The 18,629-nt window shown below is 45.7% G+C and overlaps 3 protein-coding genes across 3 annotated transcripts in view; all 3 read right to left on the reverse strand.

Moving 5' to 3' along the window:
* EIF2B3 (eukaryotic translation initiation factor 2B subunit gamma) overlaps window positions 1-3,093 on the reverse strand; it is a 135,058-nt gene extending 131,965 nt beyond the window's left edge. The window contains exon 1 of the mRNA XM_032160632.2: window positions 2,991-3,093. The gene's annotated coding sequence lies outside the window, so the exon portion shown is untranslated. The remainder of the gene's footprint in view (window positions 1-2,990) is intronic.
* A 1,272-nt stretch (window positions 3,094-4,365) lies between these two features.
* LOC116473080 (peptidyl-prolyl cis-trans isomerase A-like) lies at window positions 4,366-4,863 on the reverse strand. The gene has a single exon (XM_032758240.1). It carries the CDS (start codon window positions 4,855-4,857, stop codon window positions 4,366-4,368), a length of 492 nt encoding a protein of 163 aa, XP_032614131.1. The 5' UTR covers window positions 4,858-4,863.
* Window positions 4,864-7,946: 3,083 nt separating this feature from the next.
* Window positions 7,947-8,375, reverse strand: LOC116473079 (small ribosomal subunit protein uS17m). The gene has a single exon (XM_032160634.2). It carries the CDS (start codon window positions 8,361-8,363, stop codon window positions 7,947-7,949), a length of 417 nt encoding a protein of 138 aa, XP_032016525.1. The 5' UTR covers window positions 8,364-8,375.
* Between the last annotated feature and the right edge of the window lie 10,254 nt (window positions 8,376-18,629).

Here is an 18,629-nt window from a genome sequence, read left to right on the forward strand (position 1 = left end):
TCAGAGTGTAATTTAATTTCATTTTGGCATTATATAACATCCACCACATCTAATGTTATTATGAAAAGAGCACTGGACCCTTAAGAGTCAAAAGATGAGCTGGGCGCGGTGGCTCACACCTGTAATCCCAACACTTTGGGAGGCCCAGGCAGGCGGATCACCTGAGGTCAGGAGTTCAAGAGCAGCCTGGCCAACTTGGTGAAACTCTGTCTCTCCTAAAAATTTTTTTGTTTTTTTTTTTTTGAAACAGAGTTCTTGTTCCCCAGGTTGAGTGCAATGGCATGATCTCAGCTCACTGCAACCTCTGCCTCCCGAGTTCAAGCGATTCTCCTGCCTCAGCCTCCCAAGTTGCTGGGATTACAGGCATCCACCACCATGCATGGCTAATTTTTTGGATTTTTAGTAGAGACAGGGTTTCACCATGTTGCCCACACTGGTCTTGAACTCCTAACCTCAGGTGATCCACCTGCCTCGGCCTCCCAAAGTGCTGGGATTTCAGGTGCAAGCCACCGCGCCCGGCCTCTACTAAAAATATTTTTTAAAGTAGCCGGGCATGGTGTCAGGTGCCCGTAATCCCAGCCACTCGGGTGGCTGAGGCAGGAGAATCACTTGAACCTGGGAGGCAGCGGCTGCGGTGAGCTGAGATCACACCACTCGCACTTCAGCCTGGGCAACAGAGCGAGACTCCGTCTCAAAAAAAAATAAAAATAAAAAAGAGTCGGCCGGGCGCGGTGGCTCACGCTTGTAATCCCAGCACTTTGGAAGGCCGAGGCGGGCGGATCACGAGGTCAGGAGATCGAGACCACGGTGAAACCCCATCTCTACTAAAAATACAAAAAATTAGCCGGGCATGGTGGCGGGCGCCTGTAGTCCCAGCTACTGGGAGAGGCTGAGGCAGGAGAATGGTGTGAACCCGGGAGGCGGAGCTTGCAGTGAGCCGAGATTGCGCCACTGCACTCCAGCCTGGGCGACAGAGCGAGACTCCATCTCAAAAAAAAAAAAAAAAAAGAGCCAAAGATGGCCGGGCACAGTGGCTCATGCTTCCAGCACTTTGGGAGGCCAAGATGGGAGAATCGCTTGAGCCCAGGAATTCTAGAACAGCCTGGGAAACATGGTGAGACCCCATCTCTATAAAAAATTAGCCAGGTATGGTGGCGCACGCCTGTAGTCCCAGATACTCGGGAGGCTGAGGTGGGAGAATCACCTGAGCCTGGAAGGTTAAGGCTGCACACCACTGCACTCCAGCCTGGGCAACAGAGTGAGACCCTGTCTCAGAAAAAAAAAAAAAAGAGTCAAAAGATGACTTTGAGTCATGATTCTGAAACTCATAGGTGGTACGATCAGGAGCCTGACATTTAAAACTCTCAGTGTCCTCGGCTTCTAGAAGGAAGCCTGGTGGTTAGGTTCACAGACCGTAGAGCCAGAATGCCTAGGTTTGAATTCTAGCTCTACTATTTATTATTAGCTGTGTGAACTAGGGCAAACTACATAACTTTTCTACGCCTCAGTTTTTGCATTTTATGATGGGGATAATTATAGTTTCACTTCACAGAGTTGTTGTTAAGACTAAATTTGTTATTCTATGTAAAGCAGACAAAATAATGTCCATCCCACGAGAAGCACTATATTTGTATTTGCTTTATTAGACAGAGACTAGATCATGGAAAGCCTTTGTACTAACTGAGCCATGCTGCTGCTTCATAATTCTGGTCTCCACACTGCTACTGTTGCTTCCAAGTCTGCCTTTCTCTTGCGTCTAGTAATCAACTATTAAACTTTGAAGACAGCTCAAGAATCCTCTTGCCTACAAAGCCATTCCTAACCGTTCCCATCCCTCCAGAAGTGACTCCTTTTCCCGAAGTGCTTCCACTCTGCCATGTGCAGATTCTGTTAGCCTTTACAGGGTTTCATTGCACATATGTGTTTAAATGTGTACTTAAGTATAACATTAATGTCTCTTAAATGTCTATATAAGAGTCTAAGAGTGACTTTCTTGGACTGTGTGTGCATCATCACTGTATTCCCAGTCAGATGCCAGAAATCAGAGCGGAATGAGGACCTGTGAACTTCACAACTGTGTAAGAGTCAAACTCAAATATATGCATAAAAGCATTAGAACCCAGGTCACTAGGAACTGAGGTTCCAGCTCTCAAGGAGGCCCTGGGTGAAGAAAGGCAACTTAGGAAGCATGAATAGTTATCATGAACATAACTAATCATGCTACCGGGCAGACTGTCAAATGCTCAGGTCACTGCCAGGACTATGGGTGACGGGAATCATGGCAACGAGTCTCGCTGCCCTCCCAAGCTTTGGAGAGGGTGTTCACCGCATCTCAGACTTGCCTGCATCATAGCACTCATGCCTTTTCCAGTTGTAAATAGATAAGAAAACTGTATCAGAATTGGTCTGTCATTCCACGTGTGCTGCCTGAAGGCAGAGACCTCACTGCATTCCTCCTTGTATTTCACTGCCCTGCATCCAAACAACTAAAGGCAGGCTGAATAAATGAATGAAGGGCTGAGGCTGAAAGAGTGCAGGCACAGTGCCAAAGGCGTCTGGTACCGGTCTGGTGCTCGCTCACTCGCTGTGACTTTAAGCAGAACCTCCCCTCCCCGAAACTTCGTTTCTTTCTTTTCTTTTCTTTTTTTTTTTTTTGAAACGGAGAGTCTCACTATGTTGCCCAGGCTGCAGTGCAGTGGCGCGAATTAGGCTCACTGCAACCTCCACCTCCTAGGTTCAAACGATTCTCCTGCCTCAGACTCTTGAGTAGCTGAGATTAGAAACTCAGTTCCTCCATCTGTTGCATAAGGTGGTTGGCTCGGATTCTCCCCCAACCTCCCTTCTACTTCGGACACAGCTACACCGGGTCGAGCAGGGAGTCGAGCTGACAACTTCGGGGCTCAGCACCCTCTCCTACCCCTTCGGGTCCACCTCGGCCCAGTTCGACATGCCCGCCTCCCTCAGATGAGTGGCCCCACCGCGCTGCTCACCCGGGTCCGCCAGCTCGTGCGCGGCCTGGCAGGGCAGAAGTCACAGCTATACCTCAGCTCCGCGCACGCCGCAACCGCTCCCAGCGCTCTCCACGCCGCCTCTGACTGACAGCCCAATGGCGCAGGCGCGCGATGGCCGAGAAACTCGATGGAACGCGCAGAGCAGACCCATGGAGAAGGGACGACCGCCGAGCGATGGATGACGGAGGGGAAGCACACTCCGCGGAGAGGAGGGGAGGCGGGGCCGGAGGGGGCGGGGCCACCGAGGAGCATTCGACACGTGTGTCCCTCTGTCCATTAACACATTACCAACGCCTTTTGAGTATTCCTCCCAGTGCAGGGTGCCAGGAACCCAGACGGAACAACTCAGCCTCTTTCCTCAGGGAGTAAGTCTAAGACCTGACTTCGAGTACATTCAGTGAAAGAAAGCTCATTGGAAGCCGTAGTTTTGGCTAGCTAGTGAAAAAAAATCACCGAATGCCCCTGCAGGGGTTGCCAGGACTTCCTGTTTGTAACAGGGCCACTCACGTTAACTTTAGCCATCAAAACTGGGGGCAGCAGGGCATGGGGCTCATGCCTGTAATCTCCGCAATTTGGGAAGCTGAGGTGGGAGGATTGCTTGAAACCGGGAGTTCAAGACCAGCCTGTGCGAGAGAGACTCCAGTCTCTACAAAAGTAAAAATTAGCTGGGCATGGTAGTGTGTGCCTGTAGTCCCAACTGCTCGGGAGGCTGAAACAGGAGGATCGCTTGAGCCCATGAGTTCGAGGCTGCAGTGAGCTATGATTGGGCCACTGCACTCCTCCTGCCTAGACGACAGAGTGAGACCCTGTTTTGTTTGTTTTTTTTTTAGTTTTTATTTCATGATCATAAAGTTAACTCTACAATCCAGTTAGGCATGAAAAGGAACAAGGAAAACGTGGAACCCAAAGGGAACTGCAGCAAGAGCACAAAGATAAGATACTGAGAGCAGGCCGGGCGTGGTGGCTCACGTCTGTAATCCTAGCACTTTGGGAGGCTGAGGCAGGCAGATTGCCTGAGCTCAGGAGTTCAAGATCAGCCTGGGCAACATGGTGAAACCCCGTCTCTACTAAAATACAAAAAAAAAAAAAAATTAGCCAGGCATGGCGGCTTGCGCCTGTAGTCCCAGCTACTCGGGAGGCTGAGGAAAGAGAATTGCTTGAACCCGGGAAGTGGAGGTTGCAGTGAGCTGAGATCGTGCCACTGCACTCCAGCCTGGGAGAGGGCGACAGGGCGAGACTCCGTCTCAAAAAAAAAAAAAAAAAAAAATACTGCAAGCAAATGGGGTGAAGGGGTGCTCTTCTGAGCTACAAAAGGAATGGTCTGGTGGTTAAGATAAAACACAAGCCAAACTTGTTAGAGTTGTCCACAGTCAGCAATGGTGATCTTCTTGCTGGTCTTGCCATTCCCGGACCCAAAGTGCCCCATGGCCTCCACAATATTCATGCCTTCTTTCACCTTGCCAAAGACCACAGGCTTGCCATCCAGCCACTCAGTCTTGGCAGTGCAGATGAAAAACTGGGAACCATTTGTCTTGGGTCCAGCATTTGCCATGGACAAGATGCCAGGATGTGTATGCTTTAGGACGAAGCTCTCGTCATCAAATTTCTCCGCATAGGTAGACTTGCCACCAGTGCCATTATGGCATGTGAAGTCACCACCCTGACACATAAACCCTGGAATAATTCTGTGAAAGCAGGAACATTTATAACCAAATCTTTTCTCTACATTGCTCAGAGCACGAAAGTTTTCTGCTGTCTTTGGAACCTTGTCTGCAAACAGCTCGAAGGAGACGCGGCCCAAGGGCTTGCCCTCCACAGCGATGTCGAACACGGTGGGGTTAACCATGGCTGATAGTACAGAGCTCCTGGCCCCGGTGGCTGCATTTGCAAAGCCGAGACCCTGCTTTTAACAAAACAATAATAGGCCAGGTGTGGTGGCTCACGCTTGTAATCCCAGCAGTTTAGGAAGCAAGGCGGATGGATCCCTTGGGCCCAGGAGTTTGAGACTAGCCTGGGCAACATAGTGAAACACCCTCTCTACTAAAAATACAAAAATTAGTCAGGTGTGGTGGTGCGCTGTAGGGTTCCAGCTACTTGGAAGGCTGAGGCAGGAGGATCGCTGGAGCCCAAGAGGCAGAGGTGGCAGTGAGCCAATATGGTATCACTGCACTTCAGCCTGGGTAACAAAGAGACAGTATCTCTAAGTAAATAAAACAAATATTTAAAAATGGCCAATAGATAATAAAATAATTGTTGTTCTAAGCTCTACAGTTTGGAGTTGTTTATCAAGTTGCACTAGATAACAGGACCAATAGCCATTCTCTTTTTCCCATGCATTCCTGCAATTTCCTAATCTTTTGAAAGCTTCCTTTTTTTTTCGATTAATTAATTTTTTTTGTTTTTTTGAGACAGAGTCTCACTGTTACCAGGCTGGAGTTCAGTGGCACAATCTCGGCTTACTGCAACCTCTGCCTCCCAGGTTCAAGTGATTCCTGCCTCAGCCTCCCGAGTAGCTGGGACTACAGGCGTGCACCACCACGCCTGGCTAATTTTTGTATTTTTAGTAGAGAAGGGGTTTCATCAGATAAGCCAGGATTGTCTTGAACTCCTGACCTCGTGATCCGCCCGCCTCGACCTCCCAAAGTGCTGGGATTACAGCCGTGAGCCACCGTTCCCGGCCTGATTCATCTCTTAAATCTCGAGTTGCTTTAGCTTCCTGCCAGTTAAAAGGTAGAGTATGATTTCTGTAATAAAAATAAAGGAGCTTGACTTCATTCAACAATATTTATTCATTTATTTTTAGAAATGAGGTCAGCTTATGCTGCCCAGGCTGGACTCAAACTCCTGGGCACAACGATCGTCTTGCCTCAGCTTCCCAAGTAGCTAGGACTACAGGTATGTGCCATGGAGGACTGGCTTCAACAATATCTATTGAGTGCCTAATATGTGCCAAGCAGTGTCTTAGATGCTTGGTGTTGCAGATACAGCAGTCAATGATTAGGACTTGTCATTTTTTCCAGAAGGAGGTCTGCTTAGACCCTGAAAAAAAAAAGGCGGGGGGGGCACTCATATCCTAAAACCAGCCTATCTTTGCCTTGCCGTGAACTGATTGATCTGGCCACAGGAGGCCTGAAGTCTGACTACCCCTCTATGGAAACATAGAGATATTCTCTCTTTGGTGTTACCTCAACCAAGACTTGGAAATTACAGCATGGTTTTAAGGTAAGAACTAATTATAAGTAAGAACAGCAGTCAGCCCCGTATCTGCCATCCATTTCAAATCCTTATGTTTAAACTAGCAGATGTTTTTCAGTGAACTAGAGGGCTTTCTCTTCTATTGTGGAAAGTAGTTGAGAGATTGCTTCAGTTTCAACTCACTTTAAATTATTCCCTGAGGGCAACAATTCTCAAACTTTTTCATCTCTAGACTCTTTATACTTAAAAATTACTGAGGACCCCAGAAAGCTTTTGTTTATATGGATTATATTTATCAATATTTACCATATCGAAAAAGAATTTATTTTTTTGAGACGGAGTTTTACTCTTGTTGCCCAGGCTGGAGTACAATGGCACGATCTCAGTTCACTGCAACCTCTGCCTCCCGGGTTCAAGCGATTCTCCTCCCTCAGCTTCCCGAGTAGCTGGAATTTACAGGCATGCACCACCACACCCAGCTGATTTTGTATTTGTAGTAGAGATGGGGTTTCTCCATGTTGGTCAGGCTAGTCTCAAACTCCTGACCTCAGGTGATTCGCCCACCTTGACCTCCCAAAGTGCTGGGATTACAGGCATGAGCCATTGTGCCCAGCCAACTACGTTTTCAAAACAAAAAGTTTAGTGAGATGAATGCCATTGTTTCACCTTTTTGAATAGTCTCTTTAGTGTCTGGCTTAATAGAAAACAGCTTGATTTTTCCATTATTGTGATATATTATTTTGGTTTAATTATATCGTAAAAATGTGACTTCACATAGATACATAGTTGGTAAGAGATAGAGCTTTTAATAGCCTTTTCATATAATTGTAGGTATTCTTTGACACTATACCAAAATTCAATAAGTGGTAGTTTGTTAAAGGTTTGTTGCAATGTAGAATCAGAAATTATATCAATGAACATTTTGTACCTTGTTACAATACTTGCACTTTGAATGGACATTTTACCTATGCATGACCTTGCATCTTGGTATACTAATAATATGTAAAATATTGGTTCACAGAGTTCTGCAGATCTTCCTAACATTGACTCATTATACAATATTTTAAAATCACATTTGTTAATATCACTAACAATCTCATCAGAAAAATTCTTAAATATTAGAAAGCTGGGAAGCTGATGATGACAGATATAAGTTTTATAAAATTCTGATTTTTGGCTGGGCACAGTGACTCATGCCTGTAATCCAAGCATTTTGGGAGGCCGAGGCGGGCAGATCATGAGGTCAGGAGATCGAGACCATCCTGGCTAACACGGTGAAACCCTGTCTCTACTAAAAATACAAAAAAATTAGCCGGGCAGGCGCCTGTAGTCCCAGCTACTCAGGAGGCTGAGGCAGGAGAATGGCATGAACCCGGGAGGCAGAGCTTGCAGTGAGCCGAGATGGCGCCACTGCACTCCAGCCTGGGCTACAGAGCAAGACTCCATCTCAAAAAAAAAAAAAAGAAAAACCCAAAATTTTAATTTTCTTTTCAAAGCTCAAATATTATCATTGGCAGCCAATACTATTAGTGGTTTCCCTTGAAGCAACTGGCTCACTTTGTTTATACATTGGCAGGCATAGTTGGTCAGTTGTTCTTTTTTTTTTTTAATGAAAAACCATAATATGCCCTTCATTTGCTTTTAGCTATTTCATAAACATCACAGATAAACTGGACACAGTTTGCGATGCAACTTAGAAAAATTTCTTTTTCCATAACATAAACATGTCAATCTTTCCCTTTAGCGCCTTCTTCCACTCCCCCTCCACTGTGCTGAAGAGATACTGAGTTCTTCCAGATTTTTGCTTAGCTGGGTGGTTTCCGAACTCAATGGACTCTCTAGGTAGGTAATTCCTGCACAGGGCTTTCCTGTCACTGGATTTATGATTTTTCCAACTTTGAAAACAATCTCGGCCAGTTCATGTTTCACATGCTTTGTTTGTGGAACAGGTAAAGCTCTGAGAAGCACAATATCCCCAACTGTGCACTGCTGAAGGGCATCGTGAGCAAAGTAGGTTTTCCGCTTATTGTAATACTTTAATAAATAGGGATCCAGAACAAGCCTGGTCACTCTCACTTTAGCAGTCTTTTGCATTTTTGTCCCAATCACCTTCCCCATGATCCATTTGGCATGGATGGATGAATGAACTACGGACATTATGTGGCTTTGGTCACCTCTGCCATGACTGTGCAGCCACCTCCAGTTCTTTCGATTCAATATAGTGCTCCATGAAAAAGCAGTAGTTCAACTCGCAGCTCAAACTATCACAAAACTGTTTCTCTTGGAGACAACCATCATACTTCTTTTGTATGCACAGAAGGGTTAAATGTGTACTTCCCATCTCATCATACAGAATATTAAAAAGACACGTACTCAGTAAACTAGGATATTTGGTAGCAAAAACAAAAACAAAACAAAACAAAAAGGGCCGGGCACAGTAGCTCACGCCTGTAATCCCAGCACTTTGGGAGGCCGAGGCAGGTGGATCACGAGGTCAGGAGTTCAAGACCAGTCTGGCCAACATAGTGAAACCCTGTCTCTACTAAAAATACAAAAATTAGCTGGGCACGATGGCATGTGCCTGTATTCTCAGTTACTTGGGAGGCTGAGGCAGGAGAATCACTTGAACCTGGGAGGTGGAGGTTTCAGTGAGCCAAGATCATGCCACTGCACTCCAGCTTGGGCAACAGAATGAGACTCCATCTCAAAAAAAAAAAAAAAAGACATGTACTCAAGCCAAGGTTTAATAAAATTAATATAGTTTACTGCTTAATCAAAGACCTTCTTAAGTGTAACTGACTTTGTTTAATTTTTTTTTCTTTCTTTCTTTCTTTTTTTGTTTTTTGAGATGGAGTCTCACTCTGTCACCCAGGCTGGATGGAGTGCAGTGGCGTGATCTTGGCTCACTGCAGGCTCTGCCTCCCAGGTTCACGCCATTCTCCCACCTCAGCCTCGTGAGTAGCTGGGACTACAGGTGCCTGCCACCACACCCGGCTAATTTTGTTTTTGTATTTTTAGTAGAGACGGGGTTTCACCGTGTTAGCCAGGATGGTCTTGATCTCCTGACCTCGTGATCTGCCCACCTCGGCCTCCCAAAGTGCTAGGATTACAGGTGTGAGCCACCGTGCCCGGCCTCTTTTTGTTTTTGAGACAGAGTCTCACTGTGTCACCCAGGTTGGAGTACAGTGGCATGATCTCAGCTCACTGCACCCTCCACCTCCCGGGTTGGGGCAATTCTCCTGCCTCAGCCTCCCAAGTAGCTGGGATTACAGGTGTGCGCCACCCGGCTAATTTTTGTATTTTTAGTGGAGACGGGGCTTCACCACGTTGGCCAGGCTGGTGTCAAACTCCTGACCTCAAGTGATCTATTTGTCTCGGCCTCCCAAAGTGCTGGGATTACAGGCGTGAGCCACTGTGCTTGGCCGGTTTTTTGTTTTGTTTTTTTTTCTTTAAGACAGGGTCTCGCTCTGTTGACCAGGCTGGAGTGCAGTGGCACGATCTTGGCACCTCTGCCTCCTTGGCTCAAAGGATCCTCCTACCTCAGCCTCCCAAAGTGCTAGGATTACAGGGGTAAGCCACTGCGCCTGGCCTTAATGTTTATTCTAATTTTTAAAAAAGTGTATGGGACTAAAAAATAAAATGACTATTGTACAGTTTGGTGCCAATGCTTCGATTCATGCTCAATAAAGCACCAGAAGTTTTACCCACCATTGCTTTGGCACCATCAATGCAAATATCAATATGAGGAAAAAGGTAAATATATTTTAATGTTATTATGAAAATAGTTCTGACCTGACAGATCCCCTGAAAGGGTCTTAGGGATGCCCGGGAACCCAGGGAGCACATTTGAAGAGCTGCTGCCTTAGGGATTCCTCCTGGCTCTTACTGCTTCTAGCACTTACATTATGGCACTCACCATGAAGGACTGTCATCCTCTTTTCCATGTCTTCTCTATCACACTAGGAGCCGCTTGAAGATAAGTGCTATATCTTATTTGTTCCTATCTCCCCAGGACCTAGCATAGAACCTGGGACGTGCTAAGTGAATAATATTGGACGAATTGAAATCTTACAAATTTTCCCTTGACTTCCCATGTGGTGGTGGGAAAACTGGGCTGAGAGCCAGGTCGCTAACAACATCTCTTCTCCCGAACTTTCCTCCTCACTGTCAATTCATATTATTATCCACGCCTAGCCCCATGCTTATTTATTATTATTATTTATTAAGTACACAGGAAATACTTAATAAATGCTTATTAAATACAGGGTATTCCCTAAAATGTTTGTTTCGTCTTGACTGCAATTATTCTCATTTCTTCCCTAAGGGATATTTGTGTGTATATATGTGTGTGTGTTTGTGTGTTCATATGTGGTGGGGGAATAACTTAACAAGGGCAAGCTCTCTAAACTGTGGAAGACAAAGGAAATCTTTCAAAATTTGGGCCTTGGCTCACAAACACTCTTCCCACGGTCTGCTAGAGATCTCTCTGGGAATTTGCTGGCCATCTCACAATATTCATCTACTCCATTTGGCCAGAGACTTGTCAGTGGGGCGGGGAATTATTGTTTTTAGAGTAGTGAATGAAAGATATTCCACTTTGGCAAACAATTGCGGTCCTAAAATATTTGCATTTTATTGATTGATTGAGACAGGGTCTCGCTCTGTCACCCCGGCTGAAGTGCAGTGGCACGATGACAGCTCACTGTAGCCTTGACCTGCTGGGCTTAAGCGATCTTCCCACCTCAGCCACCAGAGTAGCTGTGACTACAGGTGCCTGCCATCATGCCTGGTTAATTAAAATTTTTGTTTTTCGTAGAGACAAGGTCTCACTATGTTGCCCAGGCTGGTCTCGAACTCCTGGGCTCAAGAGATCCCCCGGCCTCAGCCTTCCAAAGAACTAGGATTACAAGCGTGAGCCACTGCACCCAGCCTTGAGTTTTATTTTTGTACATAAGCCCAGTAATTACCCAATAGATCCATGATAAGTTAGAGATAAAATGATGCTACAGTATTTAACAAAAGGAGCTTGGAAAGAATCTTTATTAATTAGAACTTTAGTATTTCATTTCAAGCACACAGAATTTTCTTCATTGGTGGTTTTAAAGGTCAGAATCTGGGCATTCATGTTCTAAAATGGTGAGTAACTTTGAAAAAATAAGTGATTTAATCAATTTGGTGATTTTTTTCCCCTTTATTGAAAACGACTTTTCAACTGGCTGATTTTTCCCTTGTTTTTAAATTGGAGCCTAGCACAGTGGCTCACACCTGACATCCCAGCACTTTGGGAGGCTGAGGTCAGAGGATGGCTTAAGCCCAGGAGATTGAGGTTGCAGTGAGCCAAGATTGTGCCACTGCACTCCAGCCTGGGCAACAGAATGAGAGCTTTTCTCAACAAACAAATGAACAAGCAAAACCCAAAAACCATAACACCAAAAAAGAATTACCTTATGATCCAGCAATACCACATCGGGGTACATATCCAAAGAAATTGAAATCAGAATGTTGAAGAGATATCTGCACTCCCACGTTCATCTCAGCATTATTCACAATAGCCAAAATAAGGCAGTAACCTAAATGTGTATCAGTGGATAAATAGTACACACACGTGCACGCACACACACACACACACACACACTGGAATATTATACAGCCTTTAAAAAGAAAGATCTTCTGTCATTCATAACAACATGGATAGAGAACATTATGCTAAGTGAAATAAGCCAGGCACAAAAAGAAAAACACTGTATGATCTCACTTATAAGTGGAATCTAAAAAAAGTTGATTTTGGCCAGCCATGGTGGCTCACACCTGTAATGCCAGCATTTTGGGAGGCTGAAGTCAGAGGATCTCTTGAGCCCAGGAGTTTGAGACCACCCTGGGCAATATGGCAGAACCCTGTCTCTACAAAAAATACAAGAATTATCAGGGGTAGTGGAATGCACCTGTAGTCCCAGCTATGCAGGAGGCTGAGATGGGAGGATTGCTTGAACCCAGGAGGTCAAGGCTGCAGTGAGCCGTGACTGTGCCACTGCACCCCAGCCTGGGCAATAGAGTGAGACCCTGTCATTGGGGTGGGGGGAAGTAGATTTTTCACTGACTTTTAATTAATTATTTATTTATTTATTTTGAGCTGGAGTCTCACTGTGTCGCCCAGGCTGGAGTGCAGTGGTGTGATCTCGGCTCACTGCAACCCCGCCTCCCAGGTTCAAGTGATTCTCCTGCCTCAGCCTCCCAAGTAGAGTAGCTGGGACTACAGGTGCGTGCCACTACGCCCAGCTAATTTTTGTATTTTTAGTAAAGATGGAGTTTCACTATGTTGGCCGGTCTGGTCTCAAATTCCTGACGTCAAGTGATCCATCCACCTGCCTCAGCCTCCCGAAGTGCTGAGATTACAGGTGTGAGCCACCACACCCAGCCTAATTACTTATTTTTAATTCTTCTTCTTCTTATTTTTGAGAGGGAGTCTCGCTCTGTCACCCAGGCTGGAGTACAGTGGTGCAATCTCGGCTGACTGTAACCTTTGCCTCCCGTGTTCAAGCGATTCTCCTCCCTCAGCCTCCCAAGTAGCTGAGATTACAGGCGTCTGCCATCACACCTGGATAAATTTTGTATTTTAGTAGAGATGAGGTTTCACCATGTTGGCCAGGCTGGTCTTGAACTTCTGACCTCAAGTGATCCACCCACCTTGGCCTCCCAGAGTGCTGCGATTACAGGCGTGAGCCACCGCACCTGGTCTTGTTTTTATTTTTAATTTTATTTCTTTTTGAGACAGAGTTTCGCTCTTGTTGCCCAGGCTGGAGTGCAGTGGTGCAATGTCGGCTCACTGCAACCTCCTCCTTACGGGTTCAAGCGATTCTCCTCCCTTGGCCTCTCAAGTAGCTGGGATTACAGGCGCCCACCACCATGCCTGGCTAATTTTTGTATTTCAGTAGAGATGGGGTTTCACCACGTTGACCAGGCTGGTCTCGAGCTCCTGACCTCAAGTGATCTGCCCAGCTCAGCCTCCCAAAGTGCTGGGATTACAGGCGTGAGCCACCATGCCCGGCGTTATTTTTATTGAGATTATTTTTTTAGACAGGGTCTCATTCTGTCCCCAGACTCTGTTTCATAGAAACAGAGAGGGCTGGGGGGTGGTAAAGGGGAAGATGTTGATCAAAGGGTGCAAAATCTCAGTAAGACTGTAGGAATAGGTTTTAGTGATCTATTGCACTGCATGGTAACCACAGTTAATAAAAATGTGTATTTCAAAATCGCCAAAAGAATAAATTCTTAACTTTTTTTTTTTTTTTTTTTTGAGACGGAGTCTCGCTCTTTCACCCAGGCTGGAGTGCAGTGGCACGATCTCGGCTCACTGCAAGCTCCGCCTCCCGGGTTCACGCCATTCTCCTGCCTCAGCCTCTCCGAGTAGCTGGGACTACAGGCGCCCGCCACCACGCCCGGCTAATTTTTTGTATTTTTAGTAGAGACGGGGTTTCACCGTGGTCTCAATCTCCTGACCTCGTGATCCGCCCGCCTTGGCCTCCCAAAGTGCTGGGATTACAAGCGTGAGCCACCGCGCCCGGCCTATTCTTAACATTCTTGCCACAAAAAATGATTAGTTGGTGAGGTGATGGATATGTTAATTAATTTGATTGACCCTTTGTGCAATGTATACATAGACCAAAACATCATATTGTACCCCATAAATATATACAATTATTGTTAATGAAAAATAATAAATTAAAAAAATTTAAGGCTGGGCGTGGTGGCTCATGCCTGTAATCCAGCACGTTGGGAGGCCAAGGTGGGCGGATCACCTGAGGTCGGGAGTTCGAGACCAGCCTGACCAACATGGAGAAACCACATCTCTAGTAAAAATACAAAATTAGCGGGACATGGTGGTGCATGCCTGTAATCCCAGCTACTTGGGAGGCTGAGGCAGGAGAATCGCTTGAACCTGGGAGGCAGAGGTTGTGGTGAGCCGAGATTGTGCCATTGCACTCCAGCCTGGGCAACAAGAGCAAAACTCTGTCTCAAAAAATAAACAAATAAATAAATAAATAAATTTAAAGGTGGAATCTGAGGCACAGAAAGGTTCAGCAACTTGCCATGGTCAACAGCTAGTATGTGGCATAGCCAGAATATGGATATAGTCAAGCTGACTCCAAAGAATGTGCTCTTAACAAGTACACAACAGTATATTGCCTCCCGATGGTATATATCCAATATAGGTTCTTCCACAAAGAAAAAATTTTGAACTCATAAACATTTTGAGGTTTAAAAATCAAAACAATTGAACCCATAGAGATAGAGAGTAGAAGGATGGTTACCAGAGGCTGGGAAGGGGAGTGGGGGGATTAAGGGGAGATAAGCATGGTTAATGAGTACAAAAAAGAGTTTGAATGAGTAATGCCTTGTGTTTGACAGCACAACAGGGTGATTGTAGTCAATAATAATTTAATTGTACATTTAAAAACAGCTAAAAGAGGCCAGGCACAGTGGTTCACACCTGTAATCCCAGCATTTTGAGAGGCCAAGGTGGGCGGATCACCTGAGGTCAGGTGTTCGAGACCAGCCAGGCCAACATGGTGAAACCCCATCTCTACTAAAAATACAAAAACTAGCCAGGCATGGTGGCTGGCACCTGTAGTCCCAGCTACTCAGGAGGCTGTGGCACGAGAATCGCTTGAACCCGGGAGGTGGAGGTTGCAGTGAGCCGAGATCGCGCCACCGCACTCCAGCCTACAGAGCAAGACTCTGTCTCAAAAAACCAAACCAAACCAAACCAAACCAAACCAAACCAAACCAAACCAAACCAAACAACCAAACCAAACCAAACCAAACCAAACCAAACAACCAAACCAAACCAAACCAACTAAAACGTTATAATCGGATTGTTTGCAACACAAAGGATAAATGCTTGAGGGGCTGGATACCCCCATTTACTCTGATGTGAATATAACACATTGCATGCCTGTATCAAAACATCTCATGTACCCCATAAATATATAAACCTACTATGTACCCCTAAAAATTAAAAATAAAAAATTATTGCTGGGTGTGGTGGTGCATGCCTGTAGTCCCAGCTACTTGGGAGTGAGGTGGGAGGATCCATTGGCCTGGAGATGGAGGGTGCAGTGAGCCAAGCTTATGCCACTGCACTCCAGCCTGGGGGACAGAGTGACCCTGTCTAAAAAAATAATCATAACAAAAATAAATAAATTATTAAAAAATTTGGCCGGGCGCAGTGGCTCATGCCTCTAATCCCAGCACTTTGGGAGGCTAAGGTGGGCTGATCACCTGAGGTCGGGAGCTCAAGACCAGCCTGACCAACGTGGAGAAACCCCGTCTCTACTAAAAATACAAAATTAGCCGGGCATGGTGGCGCATGCCTATAATCCTAGCTACTAAGAAGGCTGAGGCAGGAAAATTGCTTGAACCCAGGAGGCGGAGGTTCCGGTGAGCAGAGATCGCGCCATTGCACTCCAGCCTGGGCAACAAGAGCAATACTCCATCTAAAAAAAAAAAAAATTATTAAAAAAATTTTGAACTTTTTACATTAGAAAAGAACATACATGAAATTAAAAGCAAAGGACAGACTATGAAAACATTTGTAACACCTGACATGACGGACAAAGGGGTTAGGATATAACACCATAGTTACTGAGTCAGTAGGCTTTGGAGCTGGCAGACTACCATCCTAATCTCCACCACTTAACCACTTACCCTGGGCAAGTAATTTAATTCCTCGTTGCTCTAGGTTTCTCATCTGGAAAAGGGCATAATAATAGTACTTACTTCACAGAGTTGTTGAAAAGATAAAACAAGACAGTAAATGTATATTACTTAGCACAGTGCTTTGCTAAGAGGATGATCAGCAGCTACCAAGCTTTTATTATTTTAGTACCATGCAAAGGTTGCTACAAATCAATAAGAAAAATATAATGAAAACAACAGAAAAATGGACAAAAATATATGAGGGGTAGTTCATAAAGAAGAAAAATAATGGCTCCATATAGTAAACAAAGCAATGCAAATAAAACATAACAAATTTACCATTTTCCAGCACAATGAATTGATAAAAAACATTTTTAAGTATTAAAGCTCAAGGGTCGTGAGAGTTTAGGAAATAGACACTAGAAGGAATGAAAATTGATTTATCCTTCTTACAGGGCAGTTTCGCAGTTTGATGAAGTGATTTTAAGAAGTTATTCTAGGGAAATAAACAGATATTGCAATGGTATATGCAGAGGATGTTTATTGCAACATCTGTAGTTTTTAGCGTTGAAAATTTGTGAACAATCTTAATGTCCATCTGTAGAGGTTTTAAAATAAATACAAATTATGAAAGTTCCTTATAATGTAATACAATTGCCGCCTATAAAAATAATGGTCGGCCAGGCGCAGTGGCTCAGGCCTGTAATTTCAGCATTTTGGGAGGCCGAGGCAGACAGATCACATGAGGTTAGGAGTTCGAGACCAGCCTGGCCAACATGGTGAAGCCCCGTCTACTAAAATACAAAAATTAGCTGGGCATGGTGGCAGGCGCCTATAATGCCAGCTACTCGGGAGGCTGGAGCAGGAGAATTGTTTGAACCCGGGAGGCGGAGGTTGCAGTGAGCCGAGATCACACCACTGCACTCCAGCCTGGGCGACAGTGACACTCTGTATAAATAATAATAATAATAATAATAATAATGATGATGATGATGGTTAAAATGAGTGCCCCCTTGGCCCAGTCGTCATCATTTCCTGCTTTGATTAATCCCTGCCACCTGTCTCCTTCTCAACCCATTCTCTACGCAGCCACCAAGGCAAATATAGTTACGTCACTTTCTTGCTTAAAGCCCTCAGGGCTGCTAATTATAAAATCCTAAAACTGGCCTTATAAGGCTGGAGTCTCATTTCTCTCTTTCCTTTACACTCCAGCAACACAGTATCAACAGGCTTCTCAGTTGGCCTTTGTGCTGAGTTACATGCCTTAGGAATTTCGCATTTCATCGAGCTACATTGGTTAGAACAATCCTGTTTTGTCCCCTAACAATTTTCACTTCTTTGTAGCTTTTACAAAAATGTTAAGTGTTGTTTATGCAACTCTTTGTTTATATATGTCTCTCCCATTAGAGTTTAAATCCCATGAGGGTAAAAATTATCACTGCTTTAGCCACGATTTTATCCATTCACCTAGTGCAGTGCCTGACCTAGGTGCTTGATGCATATTAGTTTATTGAATGAATCAATGAATGGTTAAATGAAATGCAGGCTACAAAATATACAGTGTGAGTAAAAGAGGGACTAAAGAGTTCATGTGACCATACCAGGCACAGAAACTGGTTACTTCCTGTAGGTGCACGTGGCCCGGGCCCTTTCCTGAGGGGAGAGAAGCGAGAGGTGCACCTCTGACCTGGGAAGAGCAGAGCTGAGTCGGAGTGGTGGCCTTGGGCGTTTCCGTACCTTCTGCTTCCTGGAAGGGAAGGGGGTTCACCACCCAAGGTGCAGGGGGACAGGGGAGGCAGCGGCAGCCGAGAGACTGAGCTATCAAGTTCCGTGTTTTGGGATAGGTCTCAGGGTGCACACAGTGCAGGCACAGATCAACCTCTTGCACTATAAGTTTCCCAACTAGGGCAGCGTCAGGGTGTGCCCTAGAGGACAAGAAGGGGAAGAGTTGCCAGGGCGAGACTCCGCGCAAGCCACTTCTCTGGGCAATCAGCCACCACAAGGTCTCACATTGTACCTGGACTGTGAGATGACTGGGACCCTGGGGCTGTTCTTGAGGGCATGACTGGCCACTGTGGGGGTGTAGGGGGACTGTTCATACACAGGGTTCTCCCTGATATTCCTTTTCTTTTTTTTGATACAGGGTCTCATTCTGTTGCCCAGGCTGAAGTGCAGTGGTATGATCTTGGCTCACTGCAACCTCCACCTCCCGGGCTCAAGCGATCCTCCCACCTCGGTCTCCCAACTAACTGGCACCACAGACACGCACCACCAAGCCCTGCTCATTTTCGTATTTTTAATACAGACAGGGCCACCGAGCCCTGCTCATTTTCGTATTTTTAATAGAGACAGGGTTTCGCCATGTTGGCCAGGTTGGTCTCAAACTCCTGGGCTCAAGTGATCCGCCCACCTCAGCCTCCCAAACTGCTGGAATTCCAGGTCTGAGTCACCGTGTCTGGCCCCAGGTGCTTGTTCTTGAAGACTACTCAGGCCTATAATCCTAGCACTCTGGCAGGCTGAGGTGGGAGGAATGCAACCTGCTCAACATAGGGAGACCCCCCACCTCTGCAAAAAATTACCCAGAAGCGGTGGCATACTTGTGGTCCCAGCTACTCAGGAGGCTGAGGTGGGAAGATCACTGGAGCCCAGGAGGCCCAGGCTGGAGTGAGCCGTGATTGCACCACTACATGCCAGCCTAAGCAACAGAGACCCAAACAAACAAACAAA

This window comes from Hylobates moloch, unplaced genomic scaffold (genome assembly GCF_009828535.3).
Source record: "Hylobates moloch isolate HMO894 unplaced genomic scaffold, HMol_V3 SCAFFOLD_8, whole genome shotgun sequence".
NCBI lineage: Eukaryota > Metazoa > Chordata > Mammalia > Primates > Hylobatidae > Hylobates > Hylobates moloch.

What these genes read in the sequence shown, in the direction of transcription:
- LOC116473080 (XM_032758240.1), bottom strand. Translation starts at nt 4,857, where the DNA reads ATGGTTAACCCCACCGTGTTCGACATCGCTGTGGAGGGCAAGCCCTTG.
- LOC116473079 (XM_032160634.2), bottom strand. Translation starts at nt 8,363, where the DNA reads ATGTCCGTAGTTCATTCATCCATCCATGCCAAATGGATCATGGGGAAG.